Source organism: Pan paniscus, chromosome 6, assembly GCF_029289425.2.
Source record: "Pan paniscus chromosome 6, NHGRI_mPanPan1-v2.0_pri, whole genome shotgun sequence".
In the NCBI taxonomy this organism is placed as follows: domain Eukaryota; kingdom Metazoa; phylum Chordata; class Mammalia; order Primates; family Hominidae; genus Pan; species Pan paniscus.
The window spans coordinates 190,484,833-190,507,978 of NC_073255.2; the positions used below are offsets into that span (position 1 = coordinate 190,484,833).

Sequence of the window (23,146 nt, forward strand, 5' to 3'; positions counted from 1 at the left end):
GGGGCACGCAAGGAGGACGTGGGGACGAGACGAGAGAGACGCGTGCCCAGCAACTCCAGAAGGACGGAGAGGAGTGCAGGAGGGAGCCGGGGAGGACGCGGGAGGGCCGGGAGGGGAAGAGAAGCCAGGCCGGGCCTGGAGCGGAGGAGCGGAGCCCGCTGGTGCGGGTGTCCACACAGGGGCGCTGGAGCGCGCCTTCCTGCGGCTGGGCAGGAGGCAAGCCCGAGAGCGCGCGGCGAGTGGAGCCATGTCTCCCTCCCTCGCTCTCGGCGGGCACAGTGAGGCGCAGGCTTTGGAAAAGTTGCGGGCAGCCGGAGAGCCGAGCCTCCGCCTGCGTTCATGATCATGAGAATGGAGTCGCGGTCACAGCCGGGCTCTCTGCGGGGCGCAGCGCCCGCGAGGGGCGCCTGGGCCTCTGGGCGTCCTCTGCCTCCCCGCGACCTTTCCTGCTCTCCTCCGGAGAGAGGCGAAGGGAAGGGGCGGTTTCGGAGGGAGCTGGGCTGTGGAGGGAGGGCGGCCTCCTCACCAGCGTCGTCCGACCACCCCGCGCCCTCCTGGTGGCTCTCCCACGCCCCATTCGCACCCCAGGTCCTCGGGGTCTCTCTGTTGTTGCTTCAAGTTAGGCAAGAGGAGCTGGGGGCGCGGGGAGCCCGGCGCCGCAGCGCGTGCGTGGCTGGGGCGCCCCGGGGGCCGGCTGCACCTTCAGTCGCCCACTGGCCGGCCTGCCTGCCTCGACCTCCGCGTCCCCTTGCACCGTCCGTTCGCGTGCTGCGGGGCACGCGCAGCACTACCTTCGGCGGGGCCGCAGCACCCTGAGCTCCCGGGACTCCCCCACCGCCCCCGCACCCACGACCCGCGTGGTCCCCGCCCCTCCACCCTCTTCACGCACCCTCGCACCCTTTTTGTGCGACCCCGTGCCCTCTCCGGGCTGCCAACCCCTGCCACCCAGGCGCCAGTCCCGGGCGCGGGGAGGAGGCCGGTGGGGAAGGGGGCGGAGGGGCCGGGGTGGAGGAGGAGCTGCGCGAGGGGCCTGGGGGCGGGGAGCGAGGAGAGCGCTCGGAATGTGTGCCGGTCTCTAGGTGGTGCCAAATTCTGGGGCCTAGGCATTTCCCTCGCTTTATGTTTTTGGTTTTTTTTCTTCCTTCAATCTCTTTGATTAGGCCGTACGTGGCTGTGGCAAGGAGTTGGGGAAAAAAATTATAAAAACAGGAAAGAGAGAAAGCACAGCCAGACCCCCGGCTTCGCGAGCCGCCGGGGAGGAGGCGGAGGAGGCTGAGCCAGGCAGAGTCGCCAGCGGAGACTCGCGAGTGGCGCGCGGGAGGAGCGGCCGCCGGCGCTGGGCTTGCCTTGCTGCTGCTGCTGCTGCTGCTGCTGCCTCCCCACCGCCTTTTTTTTTTTTTTTAACCTGGAGCGGGGTGGGGAGTGGGAACCGGAGAGAAAGCAAAATATTAAAAAGCCCCAAAGACAGCCAGCAGGAGCGCGGTGCCCGATGGCTTCGCTGTACCAGAGGTTCACCGGCAAGATCAACACCTCGAGGTCCTTCCCCGCGCCCCCGGAGGCGAGTCACCTCCTGGGCGGCCAGGGGCCCGAGGAGGACGGCGGCGCAGGAGCCAAGCCCCTCGGCCCGCGGGCGCAGGCGGCGGCGCCCCGGGAGCGCGGCGGCGGCGGCGCGGGTGGCCGGCCCCGGTTCCAGTACCAGGCGCGGAGCGATGGTGACGAGGAGGACGTAAGAGCTTCTCGGGGGCGGGGGGCGGCGGCGGGGGCTCCGGGCTGAGCGCGCAGCGAGACGCGTCGGCCGGGGGCATCTGTGGGGGTGGGGGGGAATCAGGCGCCCTCCCCCCGCCCACGACTCTCCGGGCGCCCCCAGACAGGCTCCGTGGCGCCAGATCGCGGTCACCGCCGTCCCGGAGGGAGCGGGTCTGTGTCTGCAGCCGCGGCGGCCGGGAGTTGGTGGCTGGAGAGAGCGGGGTTTGGGTACTGCGCCTGCTGGGATCTGGAATTCGCCTTACGTTCCCTGGATGCGCGGATGTCTGTTTTTAACAGCATGCTGCTGTGGTTCCTAAGGAGAGAATTCGATCGGCCTGTGCTTACGAGTTGGTTTATTTTTTATTTATTTCGTGCTCCGGGAACACAGCCTCAGGCACCTTCTCTCCCTCCCACCTGTGTCTGGAATCTCTCCATCGTGCCTCTCCTCTCCTACTCACTCTGTCCCTTGACTCAAATGCCTCTCCTTCGTTCCTCTTCTTACTTCTCCTAGACACTTTTTCCCCCCAGCGGTGGTGGTGGTGATTATCCTTTCCGGAAAAAAAAAATACCAAAATACTGGCATCTGAGCCCCAACCCTCTGTCCCAGGGCCCAGCTCTTTTGCTGAGAGACCTCAGGCCGTGTCTGTCTCCCCTCCCAGCCCTGGACTAGCACCTCTGCCTTAGACTGTGTTCAGTGAAAACTTCTCCGAGAGCACATTTCCTACTCTTCATGGGGGCTGGAAGCCTGGGTTTCAAAGGTTGGATTTGCACATCGCCCTAGTAACCAATGACTCATGCAGGACAGGAGCCGGACCTTAGATGGATGCGTTTAACCACCTCCTGTGGATCCCTTTTCAAGGATGCAGAGGGCTGCTAGGACTTAGAAGGGAGGAAACTGTGCTTTTTCTTTGAGGCCTTCTTTTCCCAGGGAAAAGAGAAAAATCCCCGACAGGCTCTCAGAGAAACAGGTCTGGCTTGGCTGGTACAGCTCTTGTAACAGCTAGGCTGTGTTGGTTTGTAGAAATTACTATGTATGCCTTTGAGGAGTTTCACAACTGCTCAACCTGGGAACCACAGGGGTCCCACCGGCCTCTCACTTAGTCTACCCTGACATACCCAGGGCAGTACATTGCCCTGCACTGAGTAGGTGGTTTTGGTCATTACTTCTCTGCAGCCTCCAGCCACGCTGTTTCCCTGTTTCGTATTTCTTTAGTGCAAGAGTTGTGTTTGGGTCGGGGGTGGGGGTGGGGGTGAGACATTGAGTGATTTCCCAGGGACAATTCCTAATTGCCAGATACTATGAAATCAGTGAGGTTTTGCTGTTGTTATTGGTAGTTTTTGTTTTATGAATGAAGGATGTGGAAACTTTAATGGAGATCACAAAACTTTGTGGGAGATGTGGTTTGCACACACACAGGTACACACCCCCTACAGCCCTGCGTCAGATTTTGCATGAGGTTTTGTGATTTTCTCCTGCATCATTTCCAGACTCCCCTGGTTCAATAGTCATTCAAAGGCATGTCCCTCACTTTGGTGGGCCAAGCCCTGAGGGAAATAGACAGATCCTTCAGTCATCTGGTTCAAGGAACTAGAAGTCTTTGGCAAATGGTTTAATTGGGGGAGGGTGAAGAGTTCTGGAGGATTAAACTACCGAGAATCTTGGGGAAGACAGTTAAGCTGCAATGCAAACAGGAAAAATGTACTTTTTACCTTAAATCTGACTTAAAATTGTTGAATTGTGGATGTTTGGAGTGAGAACAATGTGCAGTTTTTTTCTCAACAGGCTCTAGGTGTCGCTAGGAGAAAGGAAAGGCAAGAGCTCTGAATTTTATTTCAGATGGTCTCCATCTTTTTTTAAAAAATCTTAACTTGGAGTATACATGCCCTTCTTTTTATTGTGACATGTGTCTAGAAATGATTCTCAGATAAATACAGGTGTCCTGAGAAACAAATCAGGGATATAACATGTACATTTTTTAATGGGGTTCTAAACAGCATCTCTAACTTAGATGTAAGTCCTGACATGCTTTTTTTTTTTTTTCTGGAAAATACACAAAGTGTGTGGGTGGGCGTGTACTGTGTGTTTATATAGTATACTCCCGATATATATATGCACACATATATACTTGCCCATTATCTGCACATATATATCCGGCACACATCTGCAAAATGCATTGCACATATGTCCTTTAAATTGTATAATTAAACTCATGACACAGGCTGAATGTTGCATCCTTTAAAAACAACAACAAACTTTTATGCACTCTTCTTAGAAAAGTTCCTCAGAATTGGAAAAGTTATGCCCCCAAATTTACTAAAAGATAGATGAACATATCAAACCACTTTTCCTCCAGGAACAAAAGCTTCAATTTGCTTTAAGGTGTATTGAAAAACAAAAACAAAAAAAGACATTAGGTAGAAAAACTGCTTTTTAGGTACAGATACTTGCCAAGGCTGAAGAATCTAGAGTAATCATTTTGCTACCCAAATTTAAAGCTGAGGATATGCAATGAATTAGGAACACATTGCATTTTATTACGTGTCTTGCAACTGCTGACAACCTCAAGACAAACCGAGGCTTTCCTTTTCAACATCTGCAAGCAGCTGGGAGCGCGGCTACTTCGGTGGGAGCTGTCTGAGGTGCTGAAACCTTCTCTTGGCTTAGCGCAGGAGAAATCTCCATCACTCTTGCCTTTTCAGTCCTGATCCCAAGGCTGGTGGCTTTATCGCTGTTCTCTGGCTTGTCAGGGAAGACTGTTCCAAGGTACAGAAACAGCTTCGCTGCCTTGGTCACTAAGATGATGGTAAGCAGCATACCTTTATAATCCTTAGGGCTTTGTACCTGTTGTCTTTCTGTCTGGAAATTGAGAAATATAGTTCTTGGCTTCTGTGCATGTGTGTACACCTACATGCCTGAGTATGACTGAGAATGGGCAATTACCCAGCCACACCCCAAATAAAATTTATGGTAGTCTAACAAGGCTAACACAGAGAAATAAAATGCGGAGATAGAATGGCTAGAATTAATAATGCATGGTCTAAATGCACAAACTACACAGGCAACAAAGGGACTTCCCAACTGTGTGGCTCCACAGGAAAGCCTATTTTGGGTGGGTCAGTACTAACATGCAAAGTCTGACTTCAAAATAGAAATAAAACCAGAGGGTCTTCTCTATCCACTTCCTTGTAAATCTTAGATTTATTTAAATATAAAGTCAATTTCTTGGGCAACTCCTCTGAGGAATCAATAGCCCTTCTGATTTAAAATTCATTGTGTAGGTTTAAAAATAAGTTGACTCTTAAAGGAATTGTTGCTGGAAGTGACTTTTAGTGGAATTTATTAACTTTCATTTGGATTAACTGTGGCTAATTTTAAAATACTGAACTTTGTCATCCGCCTGCTTGAACATTTCTTTTTAGTTTTTTAAAGGGCTTTGGAGGCCTTCTGTACCATTAGAGCAGTAGTTTTGTTAAGGTTATACAGTGTGTTCCTGTATCCTTCATTTTCAGTGACACGTGGCTTCTTAGCAATACAAATGTGATGACAACAGGATTTTAAAGCAGCAAACTGGTTAATACTGGGATAGATTGGCAAATCACCACCCATGATGTCCACCAGCCTTGGAAGGGCCAATTTCATCATCCGCTATGTCTTCGGCAACCAACCCATCTTTTTTCCTCCACCTTGGTTTTTCATTGGTATAATGTCAGCATTCTGTTAATGTGTCCTTGGGATCTATCAACTTTACGATTTCTTAACTAGCTTCCCTCTACAAATATGCTTATATACTCTATTACTTTTCTTCTGTTTCAACTGTAATTTAAAATTTTTTAAGTTTCACATGATTTTCCTGATAAATGAGAAAAAGTCTAAATCTTTCAACTGTCTACTTGATCCCATTACTCTCATCACCAATAGGACCAGTGCTTGGTGTACCCACCTACAGAATAGCCATGGATATTGCAGGAGCGGGGAGAGTTGCAATGTTGCCCTCCCTTCATCCCAGTGGCGCCTACAAAGTGAGAGCCATGAGGCCAGGTACTGAGAAGTGCCCAGTGAATACATGCTGCTGCTGTTACTAATAATATTACTGTTTCTAAAGGATGGCCACCCTGTTTGAGGGCCTTGGCAGCAACTGCCCAGCTAGTACAAGAAGCAAAAAAGCTGCCTCTTGGGCAAAACCTGAACATAAAGGCCTCCCATTTTGTGGTGGCTGAGAGCCAGCACCTCTTCCCCCTCTGGCTCTTGGGACCCCCATCACAGGGTGGGGAGGCACCCCCCGCAAGGCGGGGACTGAGAGACAGACCCTCTTCCCCCCCTGGCTTAGGACCCCCATCGGAGATCCTAAGATACTTAGCAACCACCTGGAGGACTGTGGGTATGAGGTGTCCAAGAAGAAAGCTCAAAACTCCGACGGCAGGTACCTTGTGTGGGATTTCCAATACGAGAGGGGTCCGAACCCAGCTCCGGAACAGAAAGAAAGAAGGTTATTTGCAATCTACCAGAGCTTAAGGGCAGAAGGCAGGTGAGAGAATTCTTAGGAGCTGTGGGGTTTTGTAAACTGTGGATCCCAAACTTTGCAGTATTAGCCAAGCCTTTGTATGAGGTCACAAAGGGGGTGGAGACCCGGAACCTTTGAAATGGGGATCCCAACAACAGCAAGTCTTTCATTAGTTAAAGGAAAATTTCTGGCAGCCCCAGCCCTGGGGCTACCCGATCTGATAAAGCCTTTTCCATTGCATGCATCAGAGAGAGAAAAGATGGCAGCTGGACTTTTAACCCAAACTGTGGGGCCCTGGCTGAGGCCCGTAGCCTACGTCTCTAAACAAACAGACAGGGTTTCTACAGTATGCCCCCCCCCCCCATTTGAGGGCCTTGGCAGCAACTGCCCTGCTAGTACAAGAAGCAAATAAGCTGATTCTTGGGCAAAACCTGAACATAAAGGGCCCCCATTTTGTGATGGCTGAGATCCATCCTCTCTTCCCTCCTGGCTTTTGGGACCCCCATCGCAGGGGGGGAGGCACCCCCCGTGAGGTGGGGACTCAGAGCCAACCCCTCTTCCCCCTCTGGCTCTTGGGAAGACCATCGCAGGGGGGGAGGAAATCCCCCCGAGGCGGGGACTGCGAACCTCCCCCTTTACCCCCTGGCTCTTTGCACCCCCATCGAAGGGGGGGAGGCACCCCTCGCGACGCGGGGACTGAGAGCGAGCCCCTCTTCCCCCCTTTGCTCTTAGGACCCCCATCGCTGGGGGCGGAGGCACCCCCTACGAGGCAGGGACTGAGAGCCAGTCCCTCTTCCCCCCCTGGCTCTGAGGACCCCCATCGCAGGAGGGGGAGGCACCCCCTGCGAGGCGGGGACTCAGAGCCAACCCCTCTTCCCCCCCTGGCTCTTGGGACCACCATCGCGGGGGGGAGGCAATCCCCCCGAGGCGGCGACTGTGAACCTCCCCCTTTCCCCCCCTGGCTCTTTGCACCCCCATCGCGGGGGGGAGGCACCCCTCGCGACGCGGGGACTGAGAGCGAGCCCCTCTTCCCCCCTTTGCTCTTAGGACCCCCATCGCTGGGGGCGGAGGCACCCCCCGTGAGGCAGGGACTGAGAGCCATTCCCTCTTCCCCCCCGGCTCTTAGGACCCCCATCGCAGGAGGGGGAGGCACCCCCCACGAGGGTGGGGACTCAGAGCTATCCCCTCTTCCGCCCCTGGCTGTTAGTACCCCCATCGCAAGGGGGGGAGGCACCCCCCGCGAGGCAGGGACTGAGAGCCAGTCCCTCTTCCCCCCCTGGCTCTTAGGACCCCCATCGCAGGAGGGGGAGGCACTCCCCACGAGGGTGGGGACTGAGAGCTATCCCCTCTTCCGCCCCTGGCTGTTAGTACCCCCATCGCAGGGTGGGGGAGGCGCCCCCTGCGAGTCAGGGACTGAGAGCCAGCCCGTTCCCCCACTGGCTCTTAGGACCCCCATCACAGAGGGGGGAGGCACCCCCCACGAGGCGGGGACTGAGAGCCAGACCCTCTTCCCCCCCGGCTTAGGTTCCCCCATCGTTGATCCTAAGATCCTTAGGTCCCACCTGGAGGACTGTGGGTGTTAGGTGTCCAAGTAGAAAGTTCAAATCTTCCGACGGCAGGTACCTTACGTGGGATTTACCATCCGACGGGTCCGAACGCTGCTCGGGAACAGAAAGAAAGCAGGTTATTTGCAATCTACCGGAGCTTAAGGGCAGAAGGCAGGTGAGAGAATTCTTAGGAGCTGTGGGGTTTTGTGGACTGAGGATCCCAAAGTGCAGTATTAGCGAAGCCTTTGTATGAGGTCACAAAGGGGGCGGGGACCCGGAAGTTTTGAAATGGGGATCCGAACAACAGCAAGTTTTTCATGAGTTACAAGAAAATCTTCTGGCAGCCCCAGCCCTGGGGCTACCCGATCTGACAAAGCCTTTTCCATTGTATGCGTCAGAGAGAGAAAAGATGGCAGCCGGACTTTTAACCCAAACTGTGGGGCCCTGGCTGAGGCCGGTAGCCTCCGTCTCTAAACAACTAGACAGGGTTGCTAAAGGATGGCCCCCCTATTTGAGGGCCTTGGCAGCAACTGCCCTGCTAGTACAAGAAGCAAATAAGCTGATTCTTGGGCAAAACCTGAACATAAAGGGCCCCCATTTTGTGATGGCTGAGATCCATCCCCTCTTCCCCCCTGGCTGTTGGGACCCCCATCGCAGGGGGTGGAGGCACCACCCACGAGTCGGGGACTGAGAGCCAGCCCCTCTTCCCCCCCTGGCTTAGGACCCCCATTGTGGATCCTCAGATCCTTTGGACCCACTTCGAGGACTGTGGGTATTAGGTGTCCTAGAAGAAAGTTCAAGTCTTCCGACGGCAGGTGCATGAGAGTCTGCATGAAACCCTAATAAAAAAGACAGTGAAGGAGATTCATGTCAGGAGCTGATACTCATGAGTCTCGGGAAGCCTCCAGGGACAGAGCACAGCTAGAGCATCCAAGAATGAGAAGAGCCCTAGAGCAAACGCAAAGCCCAGGAAGAGAAAATTGGTTTGAGAAGAAAAGGGTCCAGGAGCTATTGCAACCCAGCTAGCAAGCAGAGTCCTGGGCTGATCAGAGTGGGGAAAACCCACCGAGTTGTTCAATGGTAGGACAAACAGAGCCCTGCTGCAGGGAGGGGACACTCATCCACCCTGTACCCCCATACACCTCTGTCCCGCTCCCCGTTCAGGCTGACAGTGTGCTCACCACACAGCAGCACCTCCTGGTCTTGATTGTTGGGGCCCTCGCAATCATTGCACTGGCCCGTCCTGCCATCTGACCAGAGCTCTTCCCTGCTACACTCTTCTGTGAGTCTCCAGCAGGACCTTTTGCACATCAGCAAGCTGGGCAGCGTCAAGTGCCCGGAATCCACCCCATGCCTTCCCACCTCTGGACATTTGCTCATGGTTCATTTCATGGCCATTGAACTTGTCTTGGTCAGTTTTCTTTCAGCTCTCAGTGATAGACACATTCCACAACGACCTACAGAGAAAAAAAAGGCACAAATTGTATGGCAAACCACTACCTCTACTAAAGTAACCTATTGTTCTTTAGAACTGAAGACCAGAGGCTGTGGGACTTCAGTCTTATCTGGGATGTGGTGCTGACATGATATTCCCAAAACTCTTTCTATCTGTCTCCCTAACGCTCAGATTTACTTTCCTCTGTGGGTGTTAATCTCAAGCAGATAGCAAAGGTAGTTTCTGCTCTAAGCTCGTGAAGTTTTACAGTTCCTAACGAGAGAGGAAGACAGAGGCATGCTCTCTCCCAGGGTCTACATGTGAAATCTCATTCAGGGTTTCTGGTTGATCCAGCACTGGTCACATGGACCAGCCACTTGGAGTCAGTTGTGTTGTCCGGGCCTGCACCGCAAGCCCGTTGCACAGACAGGAACAGGACTGGCCAGGGAGGGAGTCTCCATTAGGACAAAGTGGTTCTGCAGACCTTGCAGCGTCTCCTCCTCAAATGCCTTTTCCTTACAGGAGCTTCCTCTCAAAATGCAGCCCTCCTTTCAGGTCCCATTCTAATGCTGTCACCTCCAAAGCAGCAACCTCATCTACCTGTCTCAACTCCCTAAATGGGTGACTGTTCCTGCATCTGAATTTCCATAGCATTATCATGACACACCATCCTCACCATCGTCACTATCTTACCTGTAATCATAGCTGCTTGTGATGAGCAGCAGCTGCAAGGACAGACATCACTGCCACTTAAACCAGCTCCAACAAGGCAGAGATGAAATAGACCGGAAGAAGGGGCAAGGCTGTGAGGGCCCTGGGAGCAAGCAGGGACACCTCCCATCACTCTTTGAGGGCCCTGGGAGCAAGCAGGGACACCTCCCATCACTCTTTGAGGGCCCTGGGAGCAAGCAGGGACACCTCCCATCACTCTTTGAGGGCCCTGGGAGCAAGCAGGGACACCTCCCATCACTCTTTGAGGGCCCTGGGAGCAAGCAGGGACACCTCCCATCACTCTTTGAGGGCCCTGGGAGCAAGCAGGGACACCTCCCATCACTCTTTGAGGGCCCTGGGAGCAAGCAGGGACATCTCCCATCACTGGCTGCCATACAGGGTGAAAACAGTACAGCCCGAGTGCCCACATTCCATTCCAACATTCCCCCCAGTAAGAACAAAACAGGAAGGACCCAAGGAAAACACAACCAGCAGTGAAGTGGAGCTCTGTCCTCTTTGCTGTCCTCACTGGCCGGGTGCACAGGCCAGGCCCTACTGAATACCACTACGTAAGCAGTTACACCATGGCCCTAGTACCCCCACCCCCGAGAGCAGAAATTGTATGCAAATTGTCCGTCAAGGTATAATGGCAAAAGGCACAAATTAGGACCAGGCCAATGGTATAAATACACCTGCCTGTCACCCAGCCCCTAGAGCTCCTTGGAGAAGCCTGAGTCCTGTGTTCCACGGACATCAGTGGCATAGAGGCCCTGAGTTGGACTCAGGTTTTCCTCAGGGACTGGGTTTTCCTCAGGGAATGGGGCAAGTTCCTGGGGGCCAAGGATGTCTTCTGACGGGCCTGCATGAGGGCTTCAGGAGGTGAGTTGTTTTATCCTCCTAAGAAGCCGCCTTGGTATCCCACTGGCCTTAAGCAGGCCCAGAATACCCGTAATTTTTCCTGTTGGAGACCCCCACATTCTTCTAAGCCTCACCTTCACACTTCTGTGACTACTGAAATATCAGCCACGGCTAGGTTCAGATTTGTTTTTTTTTTTTTTTACTTTTTTTTTTTAATTTGGGACAGAGTCTCTCTCTGTTACCCAGGCTGGAGTGCAGTGATACAATCTCAGCTCACTGTAACCTCTGCCTCTCGGGTTCAAGTGATTCTCCTGCCTCAGCCTCCTGAGTAGCTGGGATTACAGGCACACACCAGCATGCCTGGCTAATTTTTGTATTCTTAGTAGAGATGGGGTTTCACTATGTTGGCCAGGCTGGTGTTGAACTCCTGGCCTCAGGTGATCTGCCTGCCTTGGCCTCCCAAAGTGTTGGGATTACAGGTGTGAGTCACTGTGCCCAGCCTCAGATTTTTTTACAATGATGCCGCATTGCAATTAAATGGACTTGTCCCTACCGAACAGAGCCCTCTGCCGTTGTGCCCTGGAGCCAGGTTAACACGCATGTGCTTTATGCCACGAAGAACACCCACCAAGCTGAGGGGCATGCAGCGGTCAGCCCTGCAGGCATTCACATGGGAAACTGCCATTGCGAATGGAGTGCGTGAGGGAGCTTAAGTGGTGGGAGGGGTGCGTGGGAAGGGGCTCCTGAGCAGGACCTTCAAGGGTGCTAGAGTTTGGCAGAGACAAGAGTAGGAGCGAAGAAAGTGAGTCTCATGTAGAAGGGCAAGGTCACCTTCCTGAACAGGGAAGATAAATCATAGTGGATATTGTGCAATAAAGATTTTATTCATTCATCTATAACAAACTTTTACTCGATACCAACCATGGCCTGATGCAAGGCTGACATCATGGGATACAGAAATGCTTTTGAGTGTCAGTCTGGGGAGAGACAGGCATGTGAGAAAATAAATGAGCTGGGTCTGTCCCATGAAGAGTCTAGAATAGTGCAGTCGGATAGCACTCTCTGGTGACAGAAAGGCTGTCTATCTATACCATCCAATCCAATAGCCACTTGCCCCATATGGCTGTTGGGTGCTTGGAATGAGGCCTGTGAGATTGAGGAACTCAATTTTAAATTTTATTTAATCTTCATCTATTTTAAATTTAAATAGCCAGCCACATGGGGCTAGTGGCTACCATATTGGGCAGCACAGGGCTGGAGGCACATGGTAAGAAATTTATATCCAATAACTAATAGGAAGACACATTGATTAGTTTTTTTAAACCTATATATTAATCGTTTCACAAGTACTAGGGCTTCAATACATGGTACTGCATAAATAAAGCAGTCCTTGCCTTCAAGTCAAACACATCACCTTATCTTATTGTTATCTGAGAAAATGCAAAGGAGCCCATGGGAGCGAGAGGAGGGACACTTCATTCAGCTTCAAGGGTGTCAGGGAGAGTTTTCTGGGAGATTCGATGATTAGGATGATTCTTGAAGAGTTAATGGGAGATAACCTTGAGAAGGAGGAGAAAGCTATCTCAGGTGGAGGCAACAACCCCATGGTTATCAGAGAAGCAGCAGCATCAGGGAGAGCTCAGAGTATTCAGGGAGGTAAGTGGGCCTGGAGACTCGTGCATGTGGGGCAAAGCCATTCAGAATGACCCTCGGAGATGGGCAGGGCACCATGGGGCTTTTGCATGGGGCTCAGGCCTCAGATGACTTTTTTTAAGGTCATGGGGAGTCATTTGAAAATTGGAAGCAGACACATGAGACTCATTGCAAGGCTGCCATTGTTTATTTTTATTTCATTCTAGAGACTGGACTAGAGGGGTTTGATTGAGGGAGAGGGGATGTCGAGAAGCATAGACCAAGAGACCTTGATGAAGAGCAAGGCAAGATCTTGGCTATGATGGTCTCCTCACAAAAACAATGAAGTGGAACAGTAACTGGAAGAAATGACAAAAAAAAATACAAGCAGACATGACCTCTGGATGTGCCACTGGGTGGATTTCTGTTTTTCTGCTTCCATTTCAGTATTTTCCAAAAAGCAGTAATGTTGCTGGAAAGAAGGAGAGCAGTGTAAGAGTTTTTGTTTGTTTGTTTTATTGGTTGCAGTGAGGTCTGGCTCTGCCACCCAGGCTGCAGTGTAGTGGTATGATCATAGCTCACTGCAACCTCGAACTCCTGGGCTCAAGCGATCTTTCTGCCTCAGCCTGTCAAGTGCATGCCACCACACCCACTCATGGTTTTTTGTTTTTTTTTTTGATAAAGATTGAGTCTTCCTATGTTGCCCAGCCTGGTCTCAAACTCCTGGGCCTCAAGCAGTCCTCCCACCTCAGTCTCCCAAAGTACTGGGATTACAGGCATGAGCCACCGTGCCTGGCAGGAGACTCGTTTGAAGTTGAATGAAACGAACAGAATTTGGCGATGGCTTAGTTGGGAAAGGAGAGGTTAGCAGGGAAGGGGCAGCTCCAGGATGCCCTTAGGGGTGTCAACATTTGTGCTGAACACAGGCCACTGTGGGAGGAGGCATCGGCTTGACACAGCAATCCTGTGGTGGAGGTGTTTGTATTTTGAGGTTATTATTCTATTGTTGATTCTTGGAGCAATAAGAATTGAGAGATTACCCAGAAGCAATGGGCAGTGTAATAAGAGGAGAGGGCTGGAGAACAAGCTGGGTGACTCCCATGTTTACAGGCTTCTGGCCTCAGGGAAGGCCTGGAAAAAAGGATGGGAAGAAGATGGTGTTAGAATCCAGGAGAAAGCTACCTCTAAGAAAGCAAAAAAGGCAGGCTCATAGCAGACAAGTAACCTGAATTGGGAAAGGGCCCAGTGGCCCCGGCATTGGAGGGCAGTTGGTGTCTGCAGGGAGGGTGGCTTTGGCAGGAGCACAGGTGTGGTTGAGGCTGAGGTGACCAAAGTCAGATTAACACGAACCCGAGGCACGTAGCACAGGGGGACGAGTGTGGGGGTTTCTTCCGGGCTGCTGCACAGGCCCTCCTCTTCCCAGACAGCAGCTGCTGAGTGTCAGGTGGGGGAATAAAGGCCAGAGGCAGAGATGCCACTAAGCCCACAAACAGGTGCCCACGGGATCAGCCTCGGCGCCGGGCGGGTCTTAGGTCTGAAGGACACTTGGAGACTAGATGTTGACTGTTGGAAATTTAGTAAATTGGGCCACCAGAGGCTTAATTCACTGCTTTAAAGTCTGATGATTGGAAATTAACCTATGAGAATTGTCAAATTACATTGAGGTTTGGTCTCCCGTGCACTTACACAAATGCACACAGACACAGACACAGGCATGCACACACCTCTTTTATGAGACAGGTAAAAACCCAGCCACAAAGATGTCAATGCCACACATCTAAGAGCCTGTCCCATAAGTAATGCACAGGGCTCCAGCCCCCGTGGGAGGAAGATAATTGGACTGTAAAATAGTGAAGGGCACGGCTGGGTCAAGAGAGAGTCCCCTAAAACCAAATTCCAGATGATTTCCATATTCTGAATGGAAAGCCTGCACAATCATTGTTTTTAAAACATATCGACTTAGAAATATGAAAGTCAAAAAATCAATTAAGAGGACTAATTCAATGAAGAGTGTTTTCTGGTGGCTATTTTTATTAAAGTTTTTAATTTTTTTTATTTTTTGGGCACCTAGTATATATTTATGGGGTGCATAAGATGTTTTGATACAAGCATGCTCTAGTGACTACTTTTCAAGAGTTAAACTGTGGACTCCAGAGTCTGAAAATAAAGTATAATTTTCGAGAATGTTCAAATTATAGTTTTAAAAGTCTTTGGCCCATTATTTATATTTTTTATTCTTATTTGGAATTAAGCACAGTATTTTGTTTTTTCAAAAATTTAAACCTGACTGAGAGCTAGGTTGTCATGGACCATTGGTTATTTATCTTCTTTTGATGATACTTCATTTAATAACAAATCAGTGTTCCTGTGTCTGATAGAGTTAGATGAATTAATCAAGTCAGTGTTTATTCCTCCTTCAAGTGGCATCTTCTTAAAGGTAGCTTTGCAAAATGCCCAATTATTTGGACAACTTTAAAAAAGAACTATGGGGCCGTGCGCAGTGGCTCACGTCCCTAATCCCAGCACTTTGGGAGGCCGAGGCGGGCGGATCACGAGGTTAGGAGATTTCAGGCCATCTTGGCTAACACAGTGAAACCCCGTCTCTACTAAAAATGCGAAAAATTAGCCGGGTGTGATGGTGGGCGCCTGTAGTCCCAGCTACTCGGGAGGCTGAGGCAGGAGAATGGCGTGAACCCGGGAGGCGGAGTTTGCAGTGAGCCGAGATTGTGCCACTGCACTCCAGTCTGGGCAATAGAGCGAGACTCCGTCTCAAAACAAAACAAAACAGTTTCTCATATGCAATGAGTGGATATCAGGAATTTAGGTAAGGCGGCAAAAGAGAAGAAAGTTTCCCTAGAGCCCCATACCGAGGTATCAGGTAATTGTGGACTGTGTCGTTCACTGTGTACAGAGATTGGCGGGGTGTGAGTGGCAGAAAGAGCTTCTTAGGCAGTCAGACCACCTGGCTCTGAATCCTGGCTCGGTCACAAATTAATTATATGGAAGAAAACCTTAAGCCTCGGTTTGATTTTCTCCTTTAAAAAGTGAGACAAATAAATGCATTTATTTCTCAGAAGATAGTTGTGATGCATCTATTATTTTATGACATTTTTGTTCATTTTTAAAAGGTCCTGACAAATTTTAAGTGTTTTATGTGATCAGTTAGATGACATGCTAATTGGCAAAACGCTTGCCGCTAATATACATGCTGTCAAATTTTCCATCAACTTCTATATTTGCTTCTCTAAGATTGTTTTTTCCTGAATGACATAATTAATTAATGAGGTCATGCAAAATTCTTAAGGAAAATAGCTGAGTCAGTTTCCTTCATTAAAATCCACTATAAACAAAGACGGCCCTCTGTTTAATGCTTAGTTTAACAGAAAATTTAAATTAGCACAGATAATTCCTCACATCATTTGGTTAATTGAAGGTATGGGAAACTGTATTTGTAGTGTTCACTCAAACCATTCCCAATAAGTGAATTACCCATGGGCCAAACTCTGGAAATTGCCAGATGAACTGTATTATATAAAGATAGTATGGCATTAATAGCTGTTCTTTCATATTGCCTTTAATCCATCCTCTTTGAAATAATAGAGGCCTGAGATACATCAGTGCTATTGAGCAGGAACGCTTGAATATAAAACCAATCAAGACAACATATAGTATAAAATAGTAGCTTATCATGTATGTGCATGCATGCTATTTTATGTTTTTTGCTGATAAAGGTGGAATGATGTTATGATGAATTTCACCATGAAAGACTGAAATAGAGCAAACAAAATGTCTCAATCAGGGTTTGCCAGGGTTATTCCTAATGAGTTATTCATACTGGTTGTATTTTTTTGACCATTGGGATTTATTTATCTGAGGGCTGCTGGAAAAAGGAGAAAGGGAAGCTACGTCATTTGCCTTCTGTGTGCCAGGCATTTTCCCTTTCTTTATCCCCGGAATAACCTTGTGTGGGAGGTTTCATTATTCTCATTTTACAAATATGGAAACTAGCTTAGATGAAGAGAGATGGAGTGACCCTCCGAAGGCCTCGCAGTCAGTGAGAGTTCGAAGTGGGGTGAGAATTCACGTGTTTCTGATTTCTAAAGCCGTATTCCTTCCACTGCCCTGGTTCACATGTTAGAATGTCACATCTTTATCCTTCAGACATAGTAGCTCAGTCTGCATCAGACTAAGATGGGGAAAAACTTGATTCCTGGAAATTTCCAAACATACGGAAAAGTGGAGGGAATTAGGCAATAAGCCGGTTGTACCCATGACCCAGCTGTATAATTATCAAGGCTTCGGCAATCTCGTTTCATCCATTTCACTACCACTATGATTTGAAACAAATGCCAGATATCATTTTCCTCCGCTAAAAACATTTTATTATGTTGGATCCTGTTTGTGCCCATATTTTATACTAAGCCTTCACATAAGTTATGTTCTAGGATGTCTTCAAATGAGAGTAAAAGAGGACACCGTTGTCTTACTGCTGGGGAAAAGAGAGGGGGCTTTCTTCTTTCTTCAACTTCCCTGTGTGATACAAGGGAAAAATGCAGCTAGTTAAATTAGTCTAAAATCTCGATCCCTTGAAAACAGAAAAATCAACAGTTTTAAGCAAACAAATACAATCCCCCTAGTAGCTAATCATTTTCATCCACGTGCCTGGTACACATGCTAATGTTGGAGGGAAAAAAACAGGGTGATGTGCTTTTTGAGTGTGGACACCAGAGGGCAGAGTGTACTGATTAGAGTTTCCTGGCATTGCAAAAGTGCAGTGAGGCTTGGGGAGGAAAAGCAGGCTATGAAACATTATTCCTTATGTCAATAGAAGGAAATTATTACATAAGGGAAAACTGGCAAGATGGAAGAGCTTATATCCGCTTGCAGTTCTGTTCATTCCCCCTAAACTCCATATATTATTTCAGGATTTTCATGAGAAAGGCTCTTCTTTGAAGAATCAATTGCTTATCCATGGTGTTAGTTTATATGTTTGTATCATGACAAACATCCTATCCAGAGGTGTGGCCCTCCAGACCTTGCTAACAGCATGCTGCTGCTTTGCAAAGCCGCCTGCGCTTTGCTGCTCACCTAAAGGAGGACTTCTCAATAATAGACAGGATTTGATTCCTTTTTGTCATGAGAAAGCTCCCTGATTGTGCATTTGTAATGCATGAATTGCACAGATCTCCCTGCTGAGAGGCTTACATCACAGAGTTGGCTCACTGTTTCCAGTATCATTCTTCCAGCCCAACAGTAAGCACTGGAAGAGAGCAGGTAGCTGCCTACCCTGATATTACGGGACGTCAATAGGCTCTTGCACGCAAGTGTGGTGTTTTTCATTGCACACCAAGGGTTATTAGGCTGTGCTGAGTCAGATGGAAATAAAAATAGCCTGGAACCTGTGCCCGTTTGTTTGGGGGACTTGTCCCAGCACCATGCTAATGAGCCCAAGGGCTTGGGCTTGATGTCCCTGGTGGTTCCATCAGAGCAACATGAAGGAAAGCAACTGTCGGAAGCCACAGGCCCTCACTTAATGTGGTTTGCAGAGTGGTAAGTGATGGCTCTTCCCACGGGTATGGTTGTCTGGCACAGAGAGAGCCGGGGGACCCACACGCTCACGCAGTCCCTGCCAGCAACTGTGAGACATGACGACTGTGACTTTGCAGAATCCAGGGTTCATCCACCCTCCCGTGGGTCCTCCTGCTCCCCGTTTTGCTGCCATCTCGGGCCCATATCTGCAGGTGCAGAGACCCTGGAGTAGCTGCACCTCAGCCTCATGTCCTCTGTGGTCCCTTAATTGCCCAAAAGAAAGAATTTAAATGTAAAGTCGCTCTGTGCGGCGAGCACGTTCCTTCGTGCCCTGGGCGGCCTCTCTGACAGCCCTGACTCTGGTCTGTGACGCTGGGATCGTGGCTGCTTTCAGGCACCGTCATGGCCTTCCATGGTCCTCTGCCTGCCTTTGTCTCCTTCCTTCTGTTTAGGATGCCCTTTAGTGGGGGAACTCCTGGTCCGCCTTCTCCTCTAAATCTGTGCTCTCCACCAAGGATTTTCCAAGCCTGCGCTTCCTCCTGTCGTCTCCTTTGCTCCTCTCCGTGGCTCCGGCCCCTGTTCCGCAGCCCCTGGACCTATATCTGTGATCACACTTAGTGTTTTATACATCAGTTATTCACTTAAGTGTCGGCCGTGCCCACCAGCCCAGAAGACTCAAGGACGAGTACTTTTCCATACTTACCTTTACACAAGATAGGGTCTCAGTACTCATCGCGATTAATACGTGAATGAACTTCAGCAAAATAATTGCAATGTGTAAAGGCCAAGATCCAGAATAAAACCTTTCATTTCTTAGCTAAAAATCTCCCCACATCCGTTAGTTTTACATCCTTGGCATTAAAGATCCTAAGGAGAAATTGGTATTCCTGTCTGGAAAAACTTGCTGTTACTTAATTTATTTAAAAGTAAGTTATTTTTAAATACATATGAAACCCCATCTCTACTAAAAATACAAAAAATTAGCTGGGTCTGGTGATGGGTGCCTGTAATCCCAGCTACTCGGGAGGCTGAGGCAGGAGAATTGCTTGAACCTGGGAGGAGGAGGTTGCAGTGAGCTGAGATTGTGCCACTGCACTCCAGCCTGGGCAACAAGAGTGAAACTCTGTCTCTAAAATATATATCTATGTATGTATGTATGTATGTATGTATCTATCTATCTATATATCTCCATGTATACATATATAGAGAGATATATATAGAGAGATATATAGAGATCTATATAGAGATAGATATATAGAGATCTATATAGAGATAGATATATAGATATCTATATGGAGATATAGATATCTATATAGATATCTATATATCTCTCTATATAGATCTCTATATATCTCTCTCTATATATGTATATAGATATATAGATATATATAGAGAGAAAGAGACCTGGAGAACATATATACTCAACAGATGCATGTCATAACCTTCGGGGAAATAGGGTGGGAAGGATGAAGATGATATTTTATGTGATCTGTACTGTGTGAGTTGTGAGGTTCTGCATATATTAATTAGTAAAATAGGTAGGAGCAAATATTATGAAAGCATTAAAACACCAAGACTAACCAAGACAATCATGAAGAGGAACATTTCTGTCTAACTAGATGGCAACTTATTATAAAGTCTTAGTAATTCTGATGACTATACCCCACATGGATGCGGAGACAGTATAAGTAGATCAATGGACCAAACAGAAACAATTGGTCATACTTACACAGTTCTTGTTACCAGCTGGGCTGTTTTAAACAACTTTCCAATATAAATTCATTTAATCTTTGCAGCTATCCATGAAGTAACATTTATAGGTCTCCATTTAATGCTTTAAGAAAATAGAAAAAGAAAGGTTAAATTGCTGAAAGAGTCACATAAGAGGAATTGGCATAAGAGACACACCGGCTACTCGCTGGGCCTGAAGCTTTATAGCCACAGCAGGGAGGGGAGTGTCAAGAACCAGGGCAGGGAGGATAAAGACCCCGCTGAGAGTTCCAGCTCAGTTTATGATTGGTATATGCCTTTCATAAGCAAGTCACTGTTTTCTTGAAAAGAAATGGAAATCAAGAGATGCATGTGTTGTCAAAGCGGGAGAAAATATTTGCAAACTATGTATCTGACACAGTACTACTATCCAGAATGTACAAGGAACTCAAACAAATCAGCAAGAAAAAAACAAATAATCCCATCAAAAAGTGGGCTAAGGACATGAATAGACAATTTTAAAAAGAAGGTATACAAATGACCAACAAACATATGAAAAAATGCTCAACATCACTAATGATCAGGGAAATGCAAATTAAAACCACAATGCAATACCACCTTACTCCTGCACAAATGGCCATAATTAAAAAATCAAAAAATAATAGATGTTGGCATGGATATGGTGAAAAGGGAGCACTTCTACACTGCTTGTAGGAATGTAAACTAGTATAACCACTATGGAAAACAGTGTGGAGATTCCTTAAAGAACTAAAAGTAGATCTACCATTTGATCCAGCCACCCCACTACTGTGTATCTACCCAGCAGAAGATAAGTCATTATATGAAAAAGACACTTGCACGCACGCCTATAGCAGTACAACTCACAATTGCAAAAATATGGAACCAGCCTAAATGTTCATCAACCAAGGAGTAGAGAAAGAAAATGTGGTATATATACACCATGGAATACTACTCAGCCATAAGAAATGAATGAAATAATGGCATTCACAGCAACCTGGACAGAGTTGGAGACCATTATTCTAAGTGAAGTAACTCAAGAATGGAAAACCAAGTATCATATGTTCTCGCTTTTAAGTGGGAGCTCAGCTATGAGGGTGCAAAGGCATAAGAATGATATAATGGACTTTGGGGACTCGGGGGGAAGGCTGGGAGGGGGATGAAGGATAAAAGATTACACATGGGGTACAGTGTATACTGCACAGGTGATGGGTGAACCGACACCTCAGAAATCACCACTAAAGAACTTACTTACCCATGTAACCCCAAACCACCTGTTCCTCAAAAACTATTGAAATAAACATAAAATAAATTTTTAAAAAAGAGATACATGTGTTGAAATAGACAATAACTCTCAACTGTACCAGAACCTACACCTCCTTATTTTGGCAAATTATTTTAATGCTCCTTTCCTAATTTAAATTAAATTCATAGGTGATAAAACGTATATGCATATACCACTTTAAAAGTTTCAATATATAGGCTAAATAAAGGAATGAACTCATAATCAAGTTATCTGTCCTTCAGCATGTCACTCCTCAGGTCCTGCTTGCCAGGTGGTCTGCAGCTAGGGCACTAACATCTGTGATGAAGTCAGAAACTTCTTCCTATGTGTAAAGAGTAAAACTGGGTTTAAAATATTTTTTTTAAAAAAAAGCCTGGGCGCAGTGCCTCACTCCTATAATCCCAGCGCTTTGGGAGGCCAAGGCAGGTGGATCGCCTGAGGTCAGGAGTTCAAGACTAGCCTCGCCAAAACGGTGAAACCCTGTCTCTGCTAAAAATACAAAAATTAGCCATGCACGGTGGCGGGTGCCTGTAATCCCAGCTACTCGGGAGGCTGAGGTAGGAGAATCTCTTGAACCTGGGAGGCGGAGGTTGCAGTGAGCCGAGATCGCGGCAATGCACTCCAGCCTGGGTGACGAGGGCAAAACTCCATCACAAAAATAAATAATAAATTTTTAAAAAGCAGACCAGAAATAGTTCCATATAAAAAATGTAGGAAAAGGGAAGAGCAGATAATACAGAAGAACCTTAGAATAAAGCCTGAGATTAAGTAATAATAGATTAGTTTTATTTTGAAAATGAAAAGAAAATGGGGACACACTCCATTTGAAATACAGGATGCGTACCAAGGTGGATCACAGATTGAGAGGAGAAAATGTGTGAGATTCTCCACTGATAGCCAGGTGTGGCTTCTTCTTTTTAAGCATGGCGTGAAACAAATTATGACATGGATGGGGGCATGAAGTGTCCCTGGGATCCTACCACCTGACAAGGTGTACCCTCAGTCTCCAGTGCTTAATAAATGCCTTGTAAACTGTAACCTCTGATACTTAATGAGGAATACAGCTCTTTGAAACAGAAACCGAAATAGGTCTCTAGAGAAGTTGTATGATAAGATCCTGGGGGCAGTGTCAGAAAAGGACCGAAAAACCACAGATTCCTCCCTCCAGGAAATAATTTCAATACTTAAAGTTTACCATGTAGATTTCTTGTTCTGGTGCTATAATTGTGAAGCATATAGGAAACACTATAAAATGTTTTAAAACAATGCTTTTGATAAACTTTATTAAGACCTCTATGTTTCATGTGTTTGCAGTAAAAATAATGTTTGCTGCTAAGAATGTTCCTATTTGACTAAGGTGATTTAAAATGCCTTTGCATTGTTGCACTGTTTGTGTAGTGATTGTAACTCTGTACTAAAGCCAATTAACTTTGTAGTTGGATGGGTTATAAAATACTCACTAGACACAATACTCCATAGACACCATATTCAATAATAGACACAATGTGTAGAATGAAGAAGCCAGCGTCCACCTCTGCAATGAGCTTGTCCTGAATCCCTGGACCCTTTATTTTTCATCCCATAAAAACTTTCAGTATCAGTATGTACTGAAGTACTCCTTATTTATAGTTCTGTGGATTTATTCCAACGAGTCTGTTGAAAACTGGGATGTGGGGCACCTACACTTCTCACCGTGCAGGATCTCTACCCATTACAGGGTGTCCAGCCCCCTGGCCTCTACCCCACATGCCACTGAAGTCTAGGATTCATTGTGACAACTGAAAAACTCTCCTCATTTCAAAAATGCTTCCTAGGAGGTAGAATGGCCCTGTTGAGAACCTTAAATAGATTATAGATTTTATTTATTATTATTATTATTGAGACGGAGTCTCACTCTGTCACCAGGCTAGAGTGCAGTGGTGTGATCTCAGCTCACTGCAACCTCCGCCTCCCGGGTTCAAGCAATTCTCCTGCCTCAGCCTCTCGAGTAGCTGAGACTACAGGCACGCATCACCATGCCCAGCTAATTTTTGTATTTTTAGTAGAGATGGGGTTTCACCTTGTTGGCCAGGATGGTCTCGATCTCTTGACCTCATGATCTGCCCTCCTCGGCCTCCCAAAGTGTCGGGATTACAGGCATGAGCTACTGCTCCCGGCCAATAGATTATAGATA

At 47.9% G+C, this 23,146-nt stretch overlaps 1 protein-coding gene across 2 annotated transcripts in view; it reads left to right on the forward strand.

Moving 5' to 3' along the window:
- The window catches only part of DPP6 (dipeptidyl peptidase like 6), a 998,429-nt gene that overhangs the window by 164,274 nt on the left and 811,009 nt on the right, over window positions 1-23,146 (forward strand). The window contains exon 1 of one of the 2 annotated variants that reach the window (XM_034965317.3): window positions 1,058-1,726. The exons of the other annotated variant lie outside the window; for it this stretch is intronic. Within the exon in view, the coding sequence (XP_034821208.2) occupies window positions 1,490-1,726 (237 nt within the window). The 5' untranslated portion in view covers window positions 1,058-1,489. Of the gene's footprint in view, window positions 1-1,057; window positions 1,727-23,146 lie in introns of those variants that run through there. 2 annotated transcript variants of the gene reach the window in all.